The following is an 18,672-nucleotide window of genomic DNA, read 5'->3' as shown; positions in this document are numbered from 1 at the left end:
TCGCTGTAAGTGGAGCGGTATTGATACGAGCTGCTGAGTTAGCGCCTTCCCAGGCGGGCCAGCTCGTGTGGGATTGCTTGTGTTTCCCAACAGGGCCCAGCTAGACCCCAGGGAAGGGCCATGGCACAGGGCCAGGGAGGCCTGGCGGCCCACGGGCACACCCACATGTGAGCACACCCAGCCCGTGTGTGTCCACACGCGTGTGTGCATACACACGGTCTGACCACGAGCACACAGGTGAGCAAAGAGGTGTACGTACCTGCTGGTGTGTGCATTGTGCACGTGCATGACACACGTAATCTCACCTGCACGGGCACACACACATGAGCACATCCCACACAGGTGTGTCCCAGCACTCACATACGTGTCACTGCCCGGATTGTATGGACAGGCACGTGGTTGTTCTACCTATATACACACCTGTGTGTCACCACCTGTTGTGCCTATACCCACCTGAAAACTATTCTACCTATATGCACGCACATGTGGCAAAACACACACACACATAACCATCCTGCCTGCCCCTATGTACACATGCATGCAGCGTGTCTGCCAATATGTGTGTGTGTGTGTGCGTGTGTAAACCTCTCAGAACCATCACCTGCTATGTCTAGGTCAATCCACCCTCAGGGCCACAGACCCAGCACTGGTACTGTCCCCTAAAAGGATGGAGCCCACTGGGTGCTGGGACCCCCCATGGAAGCAGGGACCTGGCATCAGCCCAGGTTTTTGGTCCCCAGCGACTGCAGTGGAGAGAGGAGTAACAGCACCATCTTCTGCCAATCCCCGGGAGCTGAGACAGGGCTGACCCTGCCCAACAACGTGTACCCTTGCTCCCAGGACCCTAAGAGGGATGATGCCAGCCTTCCCCGGGGACACTCAGCTGTCAGGAGGAACTACTGCTGAGCATGTGGCTGGCCTTCATCACAGCAGGGCTCAGCACGCTCCAGAAACTCTCCCAGACACCTGAGCATGTGGGATGAACAACTTTATTACTGGTATCTCTATTCAGGTAGCAAATTAAGAAGTAGCCCATGTGCAGGGCTGCTGGTCAGCAGACAGGGACAGTCCACAGAGGAGGAGGAGCAACATGCTACAGGCCTGGGTGGCCAAGGACACACACGTGCTTGGCAGCAGCGTGGAGGTTAAAGTCCTCCACCATGCAGTGAGCCCACATGGGTCTGGCCACAGGGATGCAAGCAGGGTCCACAGCTGGGTTCCACTGGGGACATTGCAGCGCTCCGCCGGCAGCCGGGATCCCATGCCGGGAGCCGAGCAGAGTGGCTGTCCCCACGGGATCTCACAGCCAGGGGAAGCATCTTAAAGGCCGAGATCCCATCCTGAGCTAGTAAAACAGACATTTGGGCACTCGAGGACACTAGGTACGCGCATAGCCAAGAGGCCATGCAGAACAGGGTCTCCGTTAAGGCGACAGACGGTGGGTTTCCCCCTTGGGGGGGCACTGCAGGGAGGGGACTGTGGGAAAGGGACCCTCTTCCAGCCCCAGCCCATCCCCTGGGTGAGATGACGCACAGGGGATCAGGGGGATCTCCAGCACAGAAGCTTGGCATCCCCCCGCTGCTGGGGGGGGTCTCAGTGCAGATCCTGCCCCGTGCCAGGGTGACGCAATGTGCTGCCAACCCAGATCAGCAGGGGTGGAGCCACAGGAGATGCTGCCAGCTGGACACAGTGCTTTGCGCTGCCCGCAGTCCCGGCAGGCTGCCAGGGAGACTGGGCACTTAACTGGCTGACCTTTACAGTGGGTGCTCTAGCCTGGCTCACCCTGTGCACCCAGCCCTGAGGGCAGCATCCTTCTCCTGATGTGTCAAGAGCTGCAGAAATTTTATGGGGCCTGGGGACAGCCAGCTCCTCTCCCGCTGCATGCTGAGGGCACACAGGGGTGTTTGTACACTCCAGCGCCGAGGGATGGAAAAGCTGGACATGACTCCGATAGAAAGGAGGGAGAGGCAGGTAGTAAAGAGAACTGGCGGTCTGTGATGCTGTGACCACCAAGGTCCCTCTGTCCTGGCACCCCATTGGCCCGTGGGGAAGGACAGAGAGATTTGGGGAAGGCACAGGGGATCTCCTGCTGCCTCTGCTAGAGCCTGGGCTTGGGGAGGAAGAGAGAAAGGCTGGGAGGAGTGGAGCCAACTGGGCTCGGCAGGGTGCCCTGGCAAGACAGGCTCAGCATCCAAAGGTGCTGAAGAAGGCATTGGCTTCCAGGAGCAGGCCCTTGGCGTAGACACGCAAGGTGTAGAAGAGGGTGACAAAGTCCTGAGTGCTGAAGAGGGTGTCAGCCAGGGCGAAGGCGAGTGTGGAGGGGATGAAGCCCCGGCCGTACTCCACCATCCAGGTGCCCGCGCTCCACTGCACTGACGTGGCCTCTCCCGCCTGGTGCACGATGGTGTCTCCTGCCAACAAACACAACCAGCACGGCTCCCAGGAGCTGCCCCGCATCATGCCCAAAGGGGAGACACCTCAGATAGGGACCTGCAAGGCTGAGCATCCCAACCCATCCCCAGCCTTGCTCATTTTTCTCTTACTGCCAGCCACCGAGATGCTGGGATGTGTCACTGGGGACATAAACTACCCTATCCAGAGCTTTTGGCCAGCTTGATGGAAGGGGCTTTATGACAAGCTCTGTCCCAAGGACATGGATGCAACCCACAGGGTGCCATGGCTGCTGCACTTACCTGGATAGTAGATCTCACTTCTGGTGGTCCCCTCCTTCCACTGCCGGAATGTCCCCGAGATGACAGTGTCAGAAATATCTGCCCAGTACCGACCTATGGGAGAGTAGGCAGCACTGGTTGAGCATGTCCCTGCCAGGGACAGGGCAGGAGCCCAGGTCTGAACCACAGAACAGCCCTCTGGGGGTAAAGATGCCAGGCCCCAGGGCCTCAATACACCAAGAAGCACAGATGGGTCTGGTACCCAGGCTGCCTGTGTGAACAACCAGCTTGTGCTGCTTGGTGTCCTTAAGCCCCATCGTTTCCACCTTGTTTGGCATTTGCTCCCTGCTGAAGTACCGGGAAATGAGATGTCTGCCATCGCCTGCCAGCTGGCTGCAGAGAGTCCTGGCCATACAACACGTCATGCACAGGGACCCGCAGGTGCTGCAGGACACCATGCACACTGGGGCACACAAAGTATTTTCCAGCATCGTCCACCCCATACAAGAAGTGAAGCAATGGGCTCCCCGTGCCAGGCACATCACAGCTGGGGCAGCTGGACCCAAACAAGTGGAGTAGAAAGAGCTCACAGAACAACCCTGCCTGTCAGGCCTGTCCCCCTGCTTACCTGAGTGGCCCCCAGTGTCAACAGCTGTCCCGAAGAGCAGCACGTACTCGGTGAGTGAGGCGTGGAGCAGGCACATGGAGCCCATCCACCCCCCTGCATTCACAAACACCCACTGCAGGTCCTCATCTGGCAGGATGTGGCCTGGGTGCTTCTTTCGTAGCTCCACAATGATCTTGGAGAAAGCCAGCTCATGGTCCAGCCCTGAAGCACCCAGGGTCATTGTAAGTCCCCAGCACAGAAAAAGCTTTGCTGGCCACCCTCCAAATCCCCTGCACAGCCAGAGGGTCCCAGCACTCCCTTAGAGGGATCTGTCTACGGAAGATATCTCCTTTCCTCAGCCTTCAGTCCCTGTTGACCCGTCTCCATTGCCTCCCTGGATAGTGATGAACAATAAACAGCACCAAGTGCTCTAGTCCTACAGCCCACCCCAGGCGCTGGGCAACAGGGGAACCCAAGAAAGGCGACAGTACCCCCACTCCGGTGATATGCAGCCCCGACCGTACACCCTGTGCCCTGCAGGGACAACCCTCCCCTCCAGCCCCAGCGAGCGGGCCGCTTATGCCTCTGACCCACGTGGGGCTCGATCCCCTGACCCGGCCCAGCCCAAGCACCGAGAGAACTGCCCTGACCCCGGGTTCGGTCCCAGCCGGGCCGAGTGACGCCGCTGCCCTGGTCCCCATCTCTCCTTTGCTTCAGCCCCATTTTCCACTCTGCTTCCCCCTTGCTCCCTGTTGCTGTTGCCCTGTACTGATCCCCTCCGTATCCCGGTCCTGCTGCCCAGTCCCAGCCCCTGGCCCCTTCCTGACACCAACCCTATTCCCCCGTGATCCCAGCCCCCCTGTACCGGACTCCTTGGTCCCTCGCACTCGACATGGCCCGCCTCTCCACCCCAGGCCGCCGCTCCGTGCCACGTCCCCGGTTCCGCCCCCAACCCAATCCCCATGGCCATCCCTGTCCCCCTCGCTCCCCCTCCCCGCCGCTACCCCCCGCCCCGGTCCCCACGGGCGGCCGCGTTACCCGCGTGGTGCCGGGCGAGCTGTGCGATCTCGGCGGGGGTGAACTCGTACCGCTTGGCCGCCAGCCATCCCCGCAGCGCCTGCAGCACCAGCGCCAGCGCTCCCAGCGCCAGCCCGGCCCGCAGCGCCTGCCGCCCCCACGGCGCTCCCATGCCGCGCTCCGCCGCCCCCCCGGCACCGGGAGCGGCAGCGGGACCCGGCCCGGGACCGCCCCCGCCGCGGCCACGCCACGCACGGCCTGGGGCGGCTGCGCCGGCGCGGCGGGGCGGAGCGGGAGGCTGGAAGGGGCCGATCCCGCCGGGTTTCCGGGAGCGGGCAGGCATGGAGCCAGCGCCGGCGGGACAGAAGGAGGGGGGCAGCCGCTTCCGCGCCAGCGGTACGGACGGGGCTGCTCCCCTTCCTCCTTCCCTTCTTCCCTCCCTTCTTCCTTTCGTTTCCATCCCTCGTCCATCCTTCCGGATCCCCAGGTGGAGCGCAGCACAGCCCCGGGAAGCGGGAGCTGCGGGAACTCTCCCCGCCCTAGGGCGGGTGGCAGCGGACCGGGACAGGGAGGAAGGGGTGAAGCTGGGAAGGTTCGAAGTCTCTTGCGTGCCTTCCTCTCGTGGGAGGTGGGTGTTTGTGTAGCCCGTCCGCAGGAGGATGTCTGACTCCCGCGTCCCTCCCTGACGCCCCGCTGCTCTCCCCTGCCCGCAGAGCACCAGCACACTCGGTACAACCCTCTGCGGGACGACTGGGTGCTGGTATCGGCCCACCGGGTGAAACGCCCCTGGCAAGGGCAGCTGGAGAAGCCGCCCCCCGAGGATGTACCCCGCTGGGACCCTAACAACCCCCTCTGTCCCGGGGCCACCCGGGCTAACGGCGAGGTACTACCAAGGGACCCTGGGGGCCGGGCTCCCCCTAACGCTCTCTGCTATCCTGATCCCGTCTCTCGTCCCGGCAGGTGAACCCGCAGTACGAGGGCACTTTCATCTTCCCAAATGACTTCCCTGCGCTGCAGCCCGATGCTCCAGAACCTGGTAACTTCTGGGAGTAGAACAGGCTGCCGGGGACCCCCAAAACTTGGGTCTTGGAGGGGCTGCAGGGTGGCTTGGAGAGACACGGGTGCTGCCCCAGCACCTTCTTCTTCTCTACTCTCTGTTCTTCCCTAGACGACAGTGATCACCCCTTGTTCCGAGCTGCCCCAGCCAGGGGTGTGTGGTAAGTACCTCCATGGCTCCAGGGAGTCTGGGACACAATTTGTCCAGGACCTGTGATATGATGCTGGACTGAGCCTGCTCTCCTCTTGCAGTGCCTGTTCTCTGGACATCTGCTCTATTTTGGGGTTATTCTGGAGGTCTTGTCACTGTCTCCCTTATTCCACTGCACTCGGCAGGGCTGTGAGGGTCTCTGGAGATACCCACAGTCCCAGCCACGTGTGTTTCCTCCACAGCAAGGTGATGTGCTTCCACCCCTGGTCGGACCTGACGCTGCCCCTCATGTCCTTGGCAGAGATCCGGGCTGTCATCGATGCGTGGGCAGAGCTGGCGACCGAGCTGGGTGCTTCCTACCCCTGGGTGCAGGTGTGGGGCTGGTGGGGGCTGCTCTTTTCTGGCTGGAGGTGGGGGGCCAGTGCTGGGTACTCTGGCAGCACCGGGGGTTGGGACCATCCTAGCTGTGTATGTATGTTGGTCCCCTGTCCCTACGTCATGCCCTGCTGAGCCTTTCCATGTGGGTGTGAGGCTCTGCTCCCCTGCGGATGCCTCCCTGCTGTCCTGGGGACACCACAGCAACTCGCAGTGGGGACCCTGCAGCTGGGACCTACTGGCTGCACCTCTTCCTCTGCAGATCTTCGAGAACAAGGGAGCGATGATGGGCTGCTCCAATCCGCACCCCCACTGCCAGGTGAGTCTGTCCGACCTGTGACCTGGCTAAACCGCGAGTCCCTGCGAGCGGCCCCACAACAAACCCCCGGGGGAAGATGTGAACGGCAATCCCCCCACCCTGGTCTTCCGAGCAGTGAGGAGACCCCATGCCTGTCCAGTTACCTCCCCTCCCGGGGGCACTGTCGCTTGTGGCTGCCGTAATCTGGACTCTCCACCTGGTGGCAGCAGGGACCTGCAGATGGGCAGCGTGGCTTGGGTTACCCCTGCAAAGGCGGGTGCGAGTCCCCCAGCACTGTGCCCCGGTGTTCCTCCCAGGTGTGGGCCAGCAGCTTCCTCCCGAACGAGGCGCGCCTGGAGGACCGGACCCAGCGTGAGCACCTGAGGCAGCACGGCGTGCCCATGCTGCTGGAGTACGCTGAGCAGGAGGCTCGCCGAAAGGTCAGGCTGTGGCTGTTGTCCATACCCCCTCCCTGGCAGCTGGATATGTGCCAGGGCGGGTTCCCCAGCCCCCAAAAGCTGGGCTCCCCGCCTGGGACTGCCCTGGGGTGTTGGGATTGCTTAATTCCCCATCAAGCACCATGTCCTGCAGGAAAGGCTGGTGGTGGAGAATGCGGACTGGCTGGTTGTGGTGCCGTACTGGGCCACCTGGCCCTACCAGACCCTGCTGCTGCCCCGCCGCCACGTCTGCCGCCTCCAGGACCTCAGTGAGGGAGAGAGGGACAGTGAGTGGCTCTGAACTTTGTTAGCCCCTGTCTCATGTTCTTTGGGCTTTGACCTTTATTAGGAGGTGGCTCTCTGGTAGCTGTGCTGGTGCTGGAGAGCCCATGTCCCCTTGGGTTGTGGGGCCAGCAGGTTTGGCTGAGGAGGGTGAGCAAAATACCCCTGTTTTGCTGGAATAAGAGCTGAGTGTCCAGGCACAGGCAGTACTGCATGTGAGAATAGAGTCTTTTTTGGGGTGATGAAGCACATGGTGCTCTCTACTTTTGGGGGAACTCCTCCTGTGTTGCTGGTGCTGTCTGCATGGAGGGCGTCAACTACCAAGTGCAATCCTCTTGCCTGTCACTGGTGTCCACCCAGGGAGAGGTGCTGAGGGTGACACCCCTCATTGCCTGCCATGCTGCCGGCCCTTGGAGGGGTTTGGCCAGCTCAGGGTGGCACTCTTCTGCAGGCCTGGCCTCCATCATGAAGAAGCTGCTCATCAAGTACGACAACCTCTTTGAAGTCTCCTTCCCCTACTCCATGGGCTGGCATGGTGAGTGGCATAGCTGGGAGACCCCTGCAATCCTCTCACTCGCATCCCCATCCCCTTCCCGTGGCTCATGCAGTACCTGCACCTGTGGCAGGAGCCCCCACGGGCCCCCACCTGGAGGAGGACTGCAGGCACTGGCAGCTCCACGCCCACTACTATCCCCCCCTGCTCCGCTCTGCCACTGTCCGCAAGTTCATGGTGGGATATGAGATGCTGGCACAGGCACAGAGGGACCTCACCCCGGAGCAGGTGAGTGCAGCTCTCAGGGACTGGGAGAAGCAGAGAGTCCTGGGGCAGGGCTGTTCCTGGGACTGGCCGCTGGCTGCCCTTTGTGCTGTGCCCCGCAGGCAGCTGAGCGCCTGAGGAGCCTCCCCGAGGTGCACTACAAGGAAGGAAACAAGGAGATGTGATGGGGAGCAGCGGAGCCAGTCCTCAGATGTGAGTGTGAGGGGAAACGTGACCTCATCCTAGAACTACCAGAAAGGAGGTCATAGCCAGGTGGGGAGGTTTCTCCCAGATAACAAATGATAGGACAAGAGGGAACAGCCTCAAGTTGTGCCTGGTGAAGTTTAGATTGGATATTGGGGGAAATTTCTTCGCTGAAAGGTTGACCAGGCACTGAAACAGGCTGCCCAGGAAAGTGGTGGAGTCCCTGTGCCTGGAAGAATTCAAAAAACACGTAGATGTGGCACTTGGGGATGTGGTTTAGTAGTGGCCTTGCCAGTGCTGGGTTAATGGTAGAGGTCTATGATTCTATGTGCTTGGTAAGGCCAGGAGCCGACTGGCAGTGGTGAGAGCTGAGGCTTGGGAACTCATGTCACTTGTGACCTCTCTGAGCTCCCAGATTCTCCTGAGCCTTGTCATGGCTGGGCTGGGTTTTGGGACTGGTTTTGCCTGTTCAGGTACTCCAGGCCTAATCCTGTGACATCCTCAGATAGGTGGTGCTGTTCCTTGTCTCCTTCACCATCGCAGGCTTTGTCTCTGCCTCCACAGCGTGCTCTTACCACTACTAAAGGGTTTACACTCCTTACCAGTCTAGTCTCACTGGTGGGACTGAGAGTTCTTCCTGCCCTGTGGAGGGACATACCCTCCCCCAACCCTGAACAATAAAACCTGGAAGCAAAAGTGCCTCTGCCTGTGCCCTTGTGGCTCTCAGTCCTGGGTGGGAGGTTTAGGGTCTCTGGTGGGGACCTCCAGCTGCTGGAAGGGGGTAACACAGGGGGTGCAGGGGATGTGCTGGCACCTCCATGCCTCTTATTCCTGGCCCTGCTTCTGTGCTGCCTCCTCTTCCTCCATGGGGGGAGCTCTGAGTCTGTGAGTGCTGCAGGCTTGGGGAGGAGTGGGAAGCAGGGAGGAATGGATATAGATCAAGCCTTAGCCAGTCCCTGGGAGAGAACTGAGTCCTGGCAAACTTGCTGCATGGAAGCTGCTTGCTGGAATGCTCAGCCCTGGAGCTGCTCCTCTTCATCCTCTCTGCCTGAGACTGCTGGCCTGCAGCCCTCACAGTGCCTACTGTGAGTGCCCAGGCTGCTGGAGTGCAGCCAGGGACTGGTGGGTCATCTCTCCTCGTGGTGTGCTGCAGCCCCCTTTGTCCTTCTCTGTGGCCAGTTATTGTGTGGGATAGCGGCAGCCTGGTCCCTGGGCTGAGCTGAGGGAAGCTGCATTCACCTATCTGTGCTCTCCTCCCTTGCAGCCCTTCCCTCCAGGAAAGTCCCTGGGCTGTCCAGTGGTAGACTGTGGACAGAGATGCCACCACAGCTAACCTGGGGGGATGCTGTGCTATGCACTATCATGTCTTTGCACAAATAGTTTTTATTTGTCACTGAAGAACCGTTCTCACAACTCTCTTAACGAGACCACTACCCTTGTCAAGTCTGTGAGTGAGCTCCTGAGGGCTCGAGATACCTTGCAAGGAGAGCAATGCTCTCCTCCTACCTACAACACAAGAGTTTGTGGGGAGGGCTGTGTTCCCTCTGCCCCATCTGTGCATCCCTATCCTCGAGGCTGGGGCAGGCAGAAAGGCACTCAAATGGCTACAACGCTGAATGCTCTGCTACATGCTGGTCCTGTCCTTCTGCCTGGATTTCCCCATCCCTGAGTGCATGAACTATCCCAGATTGACCTCAGGGCTCCCCAGGGGCCCCGAGGTTTTGGGAAGGAGCTGGTGCGTGACCCTTAAGCTTGGAGCCCTCGTTGTACACGACATCCCTGCGCATGGTATAGGGGTTGCCGGGCTCAGAGTCTGGCTTCTTGCAGACTGATTTCTTCCCTCCTGGGACAAGCAGTGTCCGTCTGGGCTCTGAAGCCCTCCCGATCGCAGCCCTTCATCCCTTCTCACAGCAACAAGTGCCTGCGTGCCAACCTCTAACTACCACGCATTTCTCCAGGGTCCTGGGAAAGCGGCAACAAATTGGCTTAAATGTGGCAATCCAGATTGGGGTAATTAGCCGCTGAACCGGTCGTAACGAAGCTCGTCATCTCCCTGCACGCGCAGTTAGCTCTGATTTAATAGCCCACGGCTCCCAGCCCGGGCGGCCGCGCCTCGGCCCGGGGCCGTAAATGAAACTCCCGGTTAAGTCAAGCGGTATTAAACTTTACAGTCGCCGTCTTTAGAAACGAGGCTCTCTCCAGTAAATCAGAGCAAGTGGGATTGTAAATATCGAGGCAGGATCCATATTGCTTAATTAAACAGCTCCTAATGAACAGCCTGTTTGTTGTGTTGTGATTTAGGGTGGAGGCTGGGGAGGCAGCGTGTGCTGAGGAGTGCCAGTTCCGGGATGCCCTCTGCTGCAGGTAGTGGCTGCTGTAGTTCAGCTGCTGCTAAAAAAAAGTCTCTGAGATGGCCTGAGAATTGATTTTATTTTTTTCTAAATAAAAATTAAACACCCCCTCTCAAATCTGAAAAGCTCAGGGTGGAAGCCAGCAGCAGTTAGAGGAGGAGCAGAGGATACAACCAGGTGTGAGAGCAGGACTATACTGAGCTTCCCAGTTCCTCCCAACAGATCCACCTCCTCTTGCCCTGATATTTTTAGCTTGTGCACAGAGTATGAAAGGCTGGAAAGGAGCAACAAAGCTTTCCTGTAGCACGAGGAGGCATCAGGCTGGTGCAAACAGAGCTAGTGTGGATGGAAGGGCATTGCAATTCATAGGAACCATCACTGGTCTGCTGCAAAGCTGCGAAGCCTTTTATATTTTAGTGGTTACACTCCAGTTGTAATTAAAAAGTGATTTATGGCAGAGGGATTAAAAAGTCTACCTGGGTGAGGGAGCAGGGAGTGGAGGGGCTGTGGGGTACTCAGCTGTTGCTCTTCACCTGGGAGCATCAAAAGGAAACTGAGGCCCATTGGGATTCCCTGTAGGGATGTTCCTCAATGCCATTTCATTTCTACAGGGTAGCTGTCAGAGATCCTGGGAAAAGCATCCCTGTGGCTGGGTCATCCTTTTCCTGACTCCACATCCCCCAGCATCTGCAATTCCTACCCTGAGCTGCTCTGGAGGAGTAAGCAGGGTGGAGGATGGGGACAACAAGAGGAGCTAAGGCTAAGCTCAAACATGGAGATAATGAATTAAAAATGCATCAAGGTCTCTTGGAGGTGTTTGCACCCTCTGTGGTGTTTTAATAGGCCTGTGAGGCACTAGAAAAGGGATGCAGTGCTTCTGCACTGGGCTGGCACGTCCCATGCTCCGCAAGGAACAAGGGATAAGTCCAGTAGAAGATGTGGAGATGTAGAGATGCTTGAGGGGGAGGTGGCCAGGGATTTATTCTCATTTCGTTTCCATTTTCTGATGCCACTGAAAGAGATGAGTCAGTCTGCCAAGGGGCATGGGTTTCCCAAAGCTCCCGGGGTTTTGTCTCGAGTGAGACAAGCCAGTGTGCTTGCACAGGTTGTAGCAGTGGCTGTCTCCATCATCATTCCTGTCCTGCATGTTTAGGAGACCCAGAGCACTCCCAGCTCTGACACTGAATCCTTCTGCAGACACAGTTGAGACCTGGGATGCTGGTCTGGGATGCTGTTCTGGTGCGCAGGCACCGTTTGGAATAAACACTTAATGGTAGAGGCAACTGCTGGAGGCACCTTCATCACCTTTGGTTACATGTCCATGTCCTTGGCAGCTGCCAAAGGCTGCAGAGCTGCAGACATACTGCAGATCCCGAGTCCCCAGTCCTGCCTACCCCTCTTCCTCTCCTCCCTGCTTTCCAGTGCAGGTGAGACAATAAATATTGAGCAAAGGAAGTTAATCTGTGACCAGAGTGTTTTAATCAGAAAAAAAAGTTATGAGTCCGGCCTGCTGGCTCCTGCCAAAGTGCAGTTTTACTGTTCCTCCTGGTACCAGGTTTATGGCTGTCATTTCATTCCAGTTTTACTGTTGTTTTTGCCCTTATCGTTCAGTTTCTCCTTGCCTGCTGCTGCCTGAGTGGGGATTTTGTCAATGCATGAAGGAAGAAATCAGTACATTTTTAGGGAGGAAAAAGAGAAGGAAAAGGAGGAAGAACAAAAGGAAAGGGAGGAAGAAGAGAAGGAAAGGGAGAAAGGGAGGAAGAATGAAAGGAAGAATGAAATGGAGTAAGGGAGAGAAAAAGGAGGAAGGGGAGGGTGGGAAACAGAGACGGAGAGAAGGCTAAATCTCTCCATTTTTATCTAAAAGTCACCACCAGCTCCTTATAATTAAAACAAATAAAAATTTTAAGCAGATGCTAAACACTCTGGTCCCTGCAGCAGAGAGCTTAGTGCAGTGGGGTGATCTGCTATGCCAGGAGAATGAAAAGCAAAACCCAGACCCCTTCTAAATCTTATCTTAGCTGGACATGCAGGAGCATGGGAGCAACTGGGCCAGCAAACAGCACCCAGCTTGTCCTGAGCCATGTGGTGCATCTGTCCTGGGCTTGGCAGCTGCCTTGGCAGGGACTTTCCAAAGGGTTGAGACCAGCAGGAAACAATTTTGGAGGTGAGTTGCTCGTGTCTCAGACAGCTGGTCTTTTTTCCTCTGCTGATGGTCACTGGCTACTCCCTGCAATGCATTTTCAGAGCCCTCAGGGACCATGCGATGACATGTCTGGATGCTGCCTGCCAAGCTCTGCATGGACTTTAGGACAGCATCCCCAAGGGTTGGAATTTAGTTTGTTAATCATCTGATACACACAGGTTATTAAATACTGTTACGCTGCAGCATCCCTGTGGTCACTAAGCAGTGGCTTCCCCCCAGATCCCCCCAAAATTTCCTGGCGGCCTGGAGTTGGGGAGATACCTTGAGGCTCAAGTCTTGCCAATGGGGACCTGACACTGCGTGTTGTTTGAGCCTCTCTCCCATCCTGGAACCTCATTCTGGAGTCAATGGCCTCTGCTTAGAGCAAGAGAAACCACAGGAGGGTCCAGATTCCCGCTGGATTCAACCCAAGCACAAGTAGCTGGGGAGGGAGAGGAGCAGGAGTGGATGGGAGGGCAGGGGACTGCCCTGAACTAGGATCAGCCAAAATGCTTGACCACAAAAGGAGGTCATCCACCTGCAGTGGGTATGCTGGAAGAAGGGAGGAGCCCTTGCAGCACCCAGGATCTGGCATGGCTGAAATTGGGCACCCTGGCTGTGCCTAGCACTCCCCTGCTGCTGGAGCCAGCTGTGAGAGCTCACAAACATCTGTGCCTGCCCCAAAGGAAGGATCCCCCTCCATCCTGATGTTCCAGAGAAGGAATCTGTAAATATTTTGCTAATTATCATCAGCAATACCGAGGAGTCTGCTACAAAGCCCTGGGAACGGGGAGACATTGCAACACCAGGATGGATCGGAGGTGCAAAATCATCCCCCGGGGTTCACCTGGGCATGAGGTGACTCCTGGCGGAGGCAGAGCCCTTAGAAGAGGGAAGGAAGTGGAGAGATACTAATTAGATGCTAATAAGAAAGTAATTAGTAGGTCTCCAGCCTTGCCAGTGCCCTTGGGCTCCCCTGCCCGGCTCCAAGCCAAACCACCTGCTTCAGTGTCCCCAGGGTGGTTTGAGCCCCGCAGGGGATGGCCGGAGCAGGGATAAACCAGCTGCTGCTCCCCACGCACACTGACATGCCTGACCACAACAAAATGTCCTCATAAATTGCCCTCGTAAAACAAAACTTGACAAATAAAAGCCAAAAGTCCATCTGCAGCCTGCTTGCTTTTGGTGTTTAATACCTCCTTTATTTTGCTCGCATTTGTCTGTAGGTCATGGCAGCTCCTCCACTCCCTCATGGCTACGTGCTTGGGACGGGAGACAGGACTTCTGGTCTGCCTCTGCTGTCCCTGGGGGCAAATTGCTGCCCCTCCTCATACGCCTCGGGTTCCCCATGGCTCAAATAGGGTCAGTTACACAGAGACCTGGCCCCATCAGCTGACCAGGATGGCTCTGGGCTTTGAGAGGATCCTTTCCACACCCCCAGTGTGACACCTTGAAGGTGCCTCCAGCTTAGACCTGGCTACCTCCCATCCTGGCACAGGTCTTGCAGATGTGAGGAAAATGTTCCCCAGCCCCAAAACAATGCTGGGCAGCAAACCCCTGCATTAGTGCACTCAAACACAATTAAAAAAAAAATTAATTTTAAAAATTTGATGTTTAATTCTCATGTGGGCAAGAAACAGAGAGAGTGCAAAGCCAGGATGGGTGCCCAGGATGCCAGTTTGCTTTTTAACCCTTCCCATCCCACTTTCAGTTTCCCCTTGGGATCAGAGATCCTCAAAAATCATCTCTTCTAGTTCCAGATGCTTCCACTGTTCTTCAGTAATAGCAGGACCCTGTACCGTCACAGTCCAGCAGGTCGCCTCAGAAGTAGCTGATACATTGGCACAGGAGAAATGATCCCCAGCCTCTGCTGGGGTCTAAAATTTCACCCCCACCCCCGAAAGGACTAGCCGACACATCGAGAACTTGAAATGATTATGATAAAACCTGCGGGACACCAAGGGCATCACTATGATTTGTGCTGTCTAAATGTTAATCAGAATAATAATGCCTATTGAGACAGCTGTTTTAAAAGGCTGTGATGTTGAAGTAAAAATTCCAATAAAATTCTATTAGCCCTTCCTCGTTACACTAATGGTGCCTGCTGCTAAAAGCCCCCTGCTATAGACACCCGTATTAATGGGCTTATTACAGGAAATAAAATCTGAGGCTGAACATTACAGTGAAGCCTGATTAATTCAGCAAGGTAATCTTTTTTTTCTTCCCCCTCCACTCTGCCTTTTCTTTTTCTCTCCCCCCCCACCTGCTTTTATTTAATGAATATGCTTCTTGAAGTGCCAACTTCTGAGCCTTGCGTGGAGTTTGGGGATGATTTTAAACTGATCTCGTTCACAATGAGATGAATCTTTGTGCTGGCTTCTGGTGCAAATGTGGGGGGAAGGCTTCTCAGATATCTCTATCAAACCAGGACAGACAAAAAGCAGCCAGGTTAGAAGTGAAGATGTTAGGAAGGGGGGAACAACGGATATCCCATGGATGGTCCTGGAGTGGCAGCTCTTGTGCTGGAACACCCCGTTGCTTGTCCCCCCACAGATGCATGGTGACATCGGCCAAGGTGAAGCTTCTGGGGGGCAAAGAGCAGCTTCTCTAAGCTGCTCCCTCCCACCCTTTCCTGTCCTGATTTCTCCTCTTTTGCTGTCACACTCAGTCCTGCAGGAAGGTCTGCCTGGGTCTCAAGGCTACATCCAGGTTTGCAGGTGCTATCCCAAACCCAGTGTGGTGTCACCCCACGAGGCTGGCACCCTCAGTACATGCTGAGAGGCAGAAACACGCCAGCAGACACACCACTATTCATCCAGGCTATAAATAACTCCCATAAAAATCCTCTTCCTAGCCTTTTGTGTGCAGCCAAACCCTGCCAATGGGAAAGGAGACGGCATCTATTTTATGGGCGGCTGGAAGCCGGCTTTGCATTTTTCTGGCTCACGTAATCCCACAGGTACCCTTGTTTCTTTTCTTTTTTAACAGCCTTTTGATTCACGTTCCTCCCAGCCAAGTTTAATTATGGCTTCAGCTCCTGCTGCCCAGGGAGGGAAAGGGGAGAGGGCAGCCCTGCCAGCCACTGCAAGGACATGGGGCACAGGGCAAGAGGGAGGGAGGGAAAGGGGAGAAGGGGAGGGAAAGGAGGACAGACTGAAGGAGGGAAAACAGGAAGGAGTAGGCAGGCAGGCTGTAAAGATGGAAGGAAAAGGAAAAGGAAAAGGAAAAGGAAAAGGAAAAGGAAAAGGAAAAGGAAAAGGAAAAGGAAAAGGAAAAGGAAAAGGAAAAGGAAAAGGAAAAGGAAAAGGAGAAGAAGTGCAGCACAGGACTGTGCCCATCCTGAGAAGTCCAGAGTAGTGTCCAGATCCCACCTTGGATAATGACTGCATTTACCAACCTAGCTAATTTTTTTAATTAACTACATCAAGAAGGTGTGAACACCATGAGTTCTTGGAATGGTCTGGAGATAGTGGTGGGCAGCAAAGTCTGTAATTCCTTGATGTTAATTCCACATGGCTATGTTGCATTCATAGCCTTCAAGTTAAGCACAGGGCCAACACACTATAGGTTGGTAACAATTTAATTACAGTGTAGGGGAGTTGAATTTCAGTGGAAAGAAGAAGGTGGTGGGATTGCACAGTCCCTGCCAAGCAATGCTTAGGGGTCTGCAGCTGGGTCTGGAGCTGAGGTTTCCCTCTGGTGATCTGTGGGCTTGGCGCCCTGGGAGATGTGGTGTCCTTGGACTGGGGATGGTTGGAGATTTCCCCCCCCACCCCACCTGTTCCACCCATGCCTGTCAAGGCAATCACCCAGATCATGGCACAGATTTCTTCTCCCCCATGTGATAACATAGCCAGTGCTCACTTAATTACCTGCCCACCCTAAAAAACCAGAATACCTCCAACATCATTAGTCTCTCAGATCTCTCTGGGTAGGTTCTTTCTGTGATCACCTCCCCTTCACACCCTTATCAGCACCATCTGGCAGTGAAGGTGAGGATCTGCATGGGAAACCCTGAGACAAGGGAGAACTCTGGTGAGTGGGAAGAGGGGGAAACAGCATACAGAAGGAAGAAAAAAAAAGGTGAAGAAATCAATTTAGTTGCAATAAAGCCTCTTACTGTATTAACTGCTAATCCAGAAATACACAAACACACAGAGGGAGTCCTTGGAATAAAGGCATTTAATTAAGCTATTTGCTTGAAGCTGGCTCTGAAAGGTCTGGCACGATGGAGGAACAGGCACAGCTGGACCCTGGGGAGATGCTTGCTGGGGCCTTCCCCCTTGGTTCATGGCCGTGGAACAGTGCTGTCCCCTCCACAGGGACACAGCCTTCCCTCCAACCACATCTGAGCTTCCCTGTGCTGGTTGAGGAGAGTATCTCCTGGCCCCCCATGGATGCTGAGAAGCTGACTCTTCGTGATGTTTCCCATCCAGCTGGGGTAGGAACTGTTGGCATCCCAGGACCATTTGCTCTTTCCTCCTTTCCTTTTCCTCGAGGGGAGGGGCCCTCAGTGAGGGGGGTTATAACTCTTCTCTCCTTCCATTTGATCTGCCAGCGGGCTCAGCGGGGGGAAGACCCTGTCTCGGCAGGCTGCCCACGAGATAAAAGGAAGAGAGGGCCAAGCCAAGACATTTTTTCCACTGTTCCCCCCACCCCTTCGCCCTTTCCTCCATTCCCCCGGTTTTCTTGGCAAAGGACGAAACAGGGAAATGAGTGTACTCCTTTCAAAGCCCTTCTTCTTTCAATATTGAACCGAGCCTGGATTCCCTTCTGGATGCCTGATTGCTGGCATTCCCGCTCCCCATACAGCCTAAACTGTAACAGCTGAAGGCTGGGGATGATGTCGGGGCACTGCAAGCACGTGTGGGGAGGCTGTAAGAGAAACACCAGCCTCCTGCTTCCCACCTCAGTATCTGGGCTGTTCTGCACCTTGTTGAGACCTCTTCCCTTGGTGCTCCCTCTGCCCTGTCACTACCTTCAGCCTGCCAAGCTCTGCTGCTCTGACATGTCACAAGTTGTGGCGTTTCTGCCCCTGACAAGCTCATGAGCTATAAGATGTTTGGCTGTGGCACCGTGTCCTGCAAAGCCTGTGCCTTGGAGCATGGGAACCGCCTCCACTGTCCTGGGATTCTTGTCAAGACTTGGGAATCGTGTCCTGCCCCAAGCTGGGATGAAAGCCATCCCAGGGAACCTGGCAGGGTGCAGCCCAGCTCCCACTTGCTGTGTTGGACTCAGCACAGTGTTTCACTTTAACTTTTTCCAGAGATTTTCTTTTGATTTTGCCCTTTTCTATTTGATTTTTTTTTTTTGAAGGAAGATAACGATCTTGCATTTCCAAATGAAGTCATTTGGCACCTGGGTGGGGTGGGGGAGAACAGATTTATTTTTCATTTAAAGTTGTGGAAACAGGATAGCCAAAATGCCGCATGCCTTTTTTTTTCTTTTTCTTTTTTTTTTTTTTTTTTTTTTTTTTTTCCCCCAGAATGTTTTTGGAAAGAGAAATTTTTCTGAAGTGACCTTTTCTTAGGAAGTGTTTTGATGAACTGGCATTTTCTGGATGAAAAAGCATTTCTGTCCAAAGTGCCTGGCCCTTTCCAGAGCAGGAGTGAGGGGACCAGGAGAGCTGCAGAGGCAGAGAGCTTGGTTTTGGGATTTCTCCAGCAGTCTGGGGAGGATGCTTGGGGTGGTGTGGGAAATTTGATGACAGGACCTGGGAGCTGATGACCAAGGTGGTGGGTGCAGCTCTGGTGTGGTCCTTGTAAGGCAGCCAGGAAGGTGAGATGGGGCAGCCCAAATCTCCAGGACAGCACTCCCCAATTCCTCCTTGTCATCTCTCATGCCTTTATCAAACTCTGTGTAACTTCCTGAGCAAGGAGGGCAGCCCACTGCTGAGGCCTTGGTGTAAACCTTCAATAGCAGCTGCTTCTAATTACTGCTTGAAATCCTTTGAGGCAGGAAGATCTGAGTTTGTGAAGGGACAGTGGGGATAGAAAGCTGCTGGGTGTGATCCACTGTTCTCTTCTGGGAGTGGAGTCTCAGCACATCCCCCAGCCCCAAGTCCTGGCAATGCACACTCACTGGGGCTGGAGAAACACAATCTGCCTCTGCTCTTGCATGACCTTTCCTTACACCCAGGGTTGCAATAGCCTTTTCAGCTCCAACAGCCCAAGGACTGAGCTGCACATCCCACAGGGCTGCATCCAGATATACTGCAGAGCTGCTGCCCCCAGCCAGGGTGCTCACATGGTCAGTGCAGCCCACACCATCCCCGCTGCCA

At 55.5% G+C, this 18,672-nt stretch overlaps 2 protein-coding genes across 7 annotated transcripts; one reads left to right on the top strand and one right to left on the bottom strand.

The window, feature by feature from the left end:
* Positions 1–972: 972 nt before the first annotated feature.
* On the bottom strand, positions 973–4,507 carry SIGMAR1 (sigma non-opioid intracellular receptor 1). 2 transcript variants are annotated; one of them, XM_050329346.1, is made up of 4 exons: positions 4,318–4,507; positions 3,301–3,501; positions 2,694–2,786; positions 973–2,411 (listed from the first exon to the last, which is right to left on the bottom strand). In XM_050329346.1, exons 1-4 carry the CDS (start codon positions 4,466–4,468, stop codon positions 2,185–2,187), a joined length of 672 nt encoding a protein of 223 aa, XP_050185303.1. In that variant the 5' UTR covers positions 4,469–4,507; the 3' UTR covers positions 973–2,184. The 2 variants fall into 2 exon arrangements, with proteins under 2 accessions (XP_050185303.1, XP_050185304.1); XM_050329347.1 differs by lacking the exon at positions 4,318–4,507 and having other exon boundaries at positions 3,348–3,399.
* Positions 4,508–4,600: 93 nt separating this feature from the next.
* GALT (galactose-1-phosphate uridylyltransferase) lies at positions 4,601–11,947 on the top strand. 5 transcript variants are annotated; one of them, XM_050329343.1, is made up of 12 exons: positions 4,601–4,692; positions 5,010–5,179; positions 5,257–5,332; positions 5,465–5,513; positions 5,746–5,875; positions 6,141–6,197; positions 6,494–6,616; positions 6,768–6,900; positions 7,347–7,430; positions 7,522–7,676; positions 7,775–7,865; positions 8,362–8,555. In XM_050329343.1, the coding sequence occupies exons 1-11, from the start codon at positions 4,638–4,640 to the stop codon at positions 7,835–7,837; spliced, it is 1,095 nt and encodes a 364-aa protein (XP_050185300.1). In that variant the 5' UTR covers positions 4,601–4,637; the 3' UTR covers positions 7,838–7,865; positions 8,362–8,555. The 5 variants fall into 5 exon arrangements, with proteins under 5 accessions (XP_050185300.1, XP_050185299.1, XP_050185298.1 ...); XM_050329342.1 differs by lacking the exon at positions 8,362–8,555 and adding an exon at positions 10,819–11,947 and having other exon boundaries at positions 4,614–4,692; XM_050329341.1 differs by having other exon boundaries at positions 4,614–4,692; positions 8,366–8,555.
* The last annotated feature ends 6,725 nt before the right edge of the window (positions 11,948–18,672 follow it).

The sequence above is a fragment of the Myiozetetes cayanensis genome, unplaced genomic scaffold (assembly GCF_022539395.1).
Source record: "Myiozetetes cayanensis isolate MyiCay16 unplaced genomic scaffold, myiCay2020 scf4, whole genome shotgun sequence".
Classification (NCBI taxonomy): domain Eukaryota; kingdom Metazoa; phylum Chordata; class Aves; order Passeriformes; family Tyrannidae; genus Myiozetetes; species Myiozetetes cayanensis.
The sequence above is the reverse complement of the archived record's forward strand: the minus strand, read 5'-3'. Positions and strand labels throughout refer to the sequence as shown.

What these genes read in the sequence shown, in the direction of transcription:
- SIGMAR1 (XM_050329346.1), bottom strand. Translation starts at nt 4,468, where the DNA reads ATGGGAGCGCCGTGGGGGCGGCAGGCGCTGCGGGCCGGGCTGGCGCTG. An exon ending in GCTCGCCCGGCACCACGCGG is followed by an intron (nt 3,502 to 4,317) that starts GTAACGCGGCCG and finishes TGGGTGCTTCAG; the next exon opens with GGCTGGACCATGAGCTGGCT. An exon ending in TGACACTGGGGGCCACTCAG is followed by an intron (nt 2,787 to 3,300) that starts GTAAGCAGGGGG and finishes ACTCTCCCATAG; the next exon opens with GTCGGTACTGGGCAGATATT.
- GALT (XM_050329342.1), top strand. Translation starts at nt 4,638, where the DNA reads ATGGAGCCAGCGCCGGCGGGACAGAAGGAGGGGGGCAGCCGCTTCCGC. An exon ending in CAGCCGCTTCCGCGCCAGCG is followed by an intron (nt 4,693 to 5,009) that starts GTACGGACGGGG and finishes CCCTGCCCGCAG; the next exon opens with AGCACCAGCACACTCGGTAC. An exon ending in CCACCCGGGCTAACGGCGAG is followed by an intron (nt 5,180 to 5,256) that starts GTACTACCAAGG and finishes TCGTCCCGGCAG; the next exon opens with GTGAACCCGCAGTACGAGGG.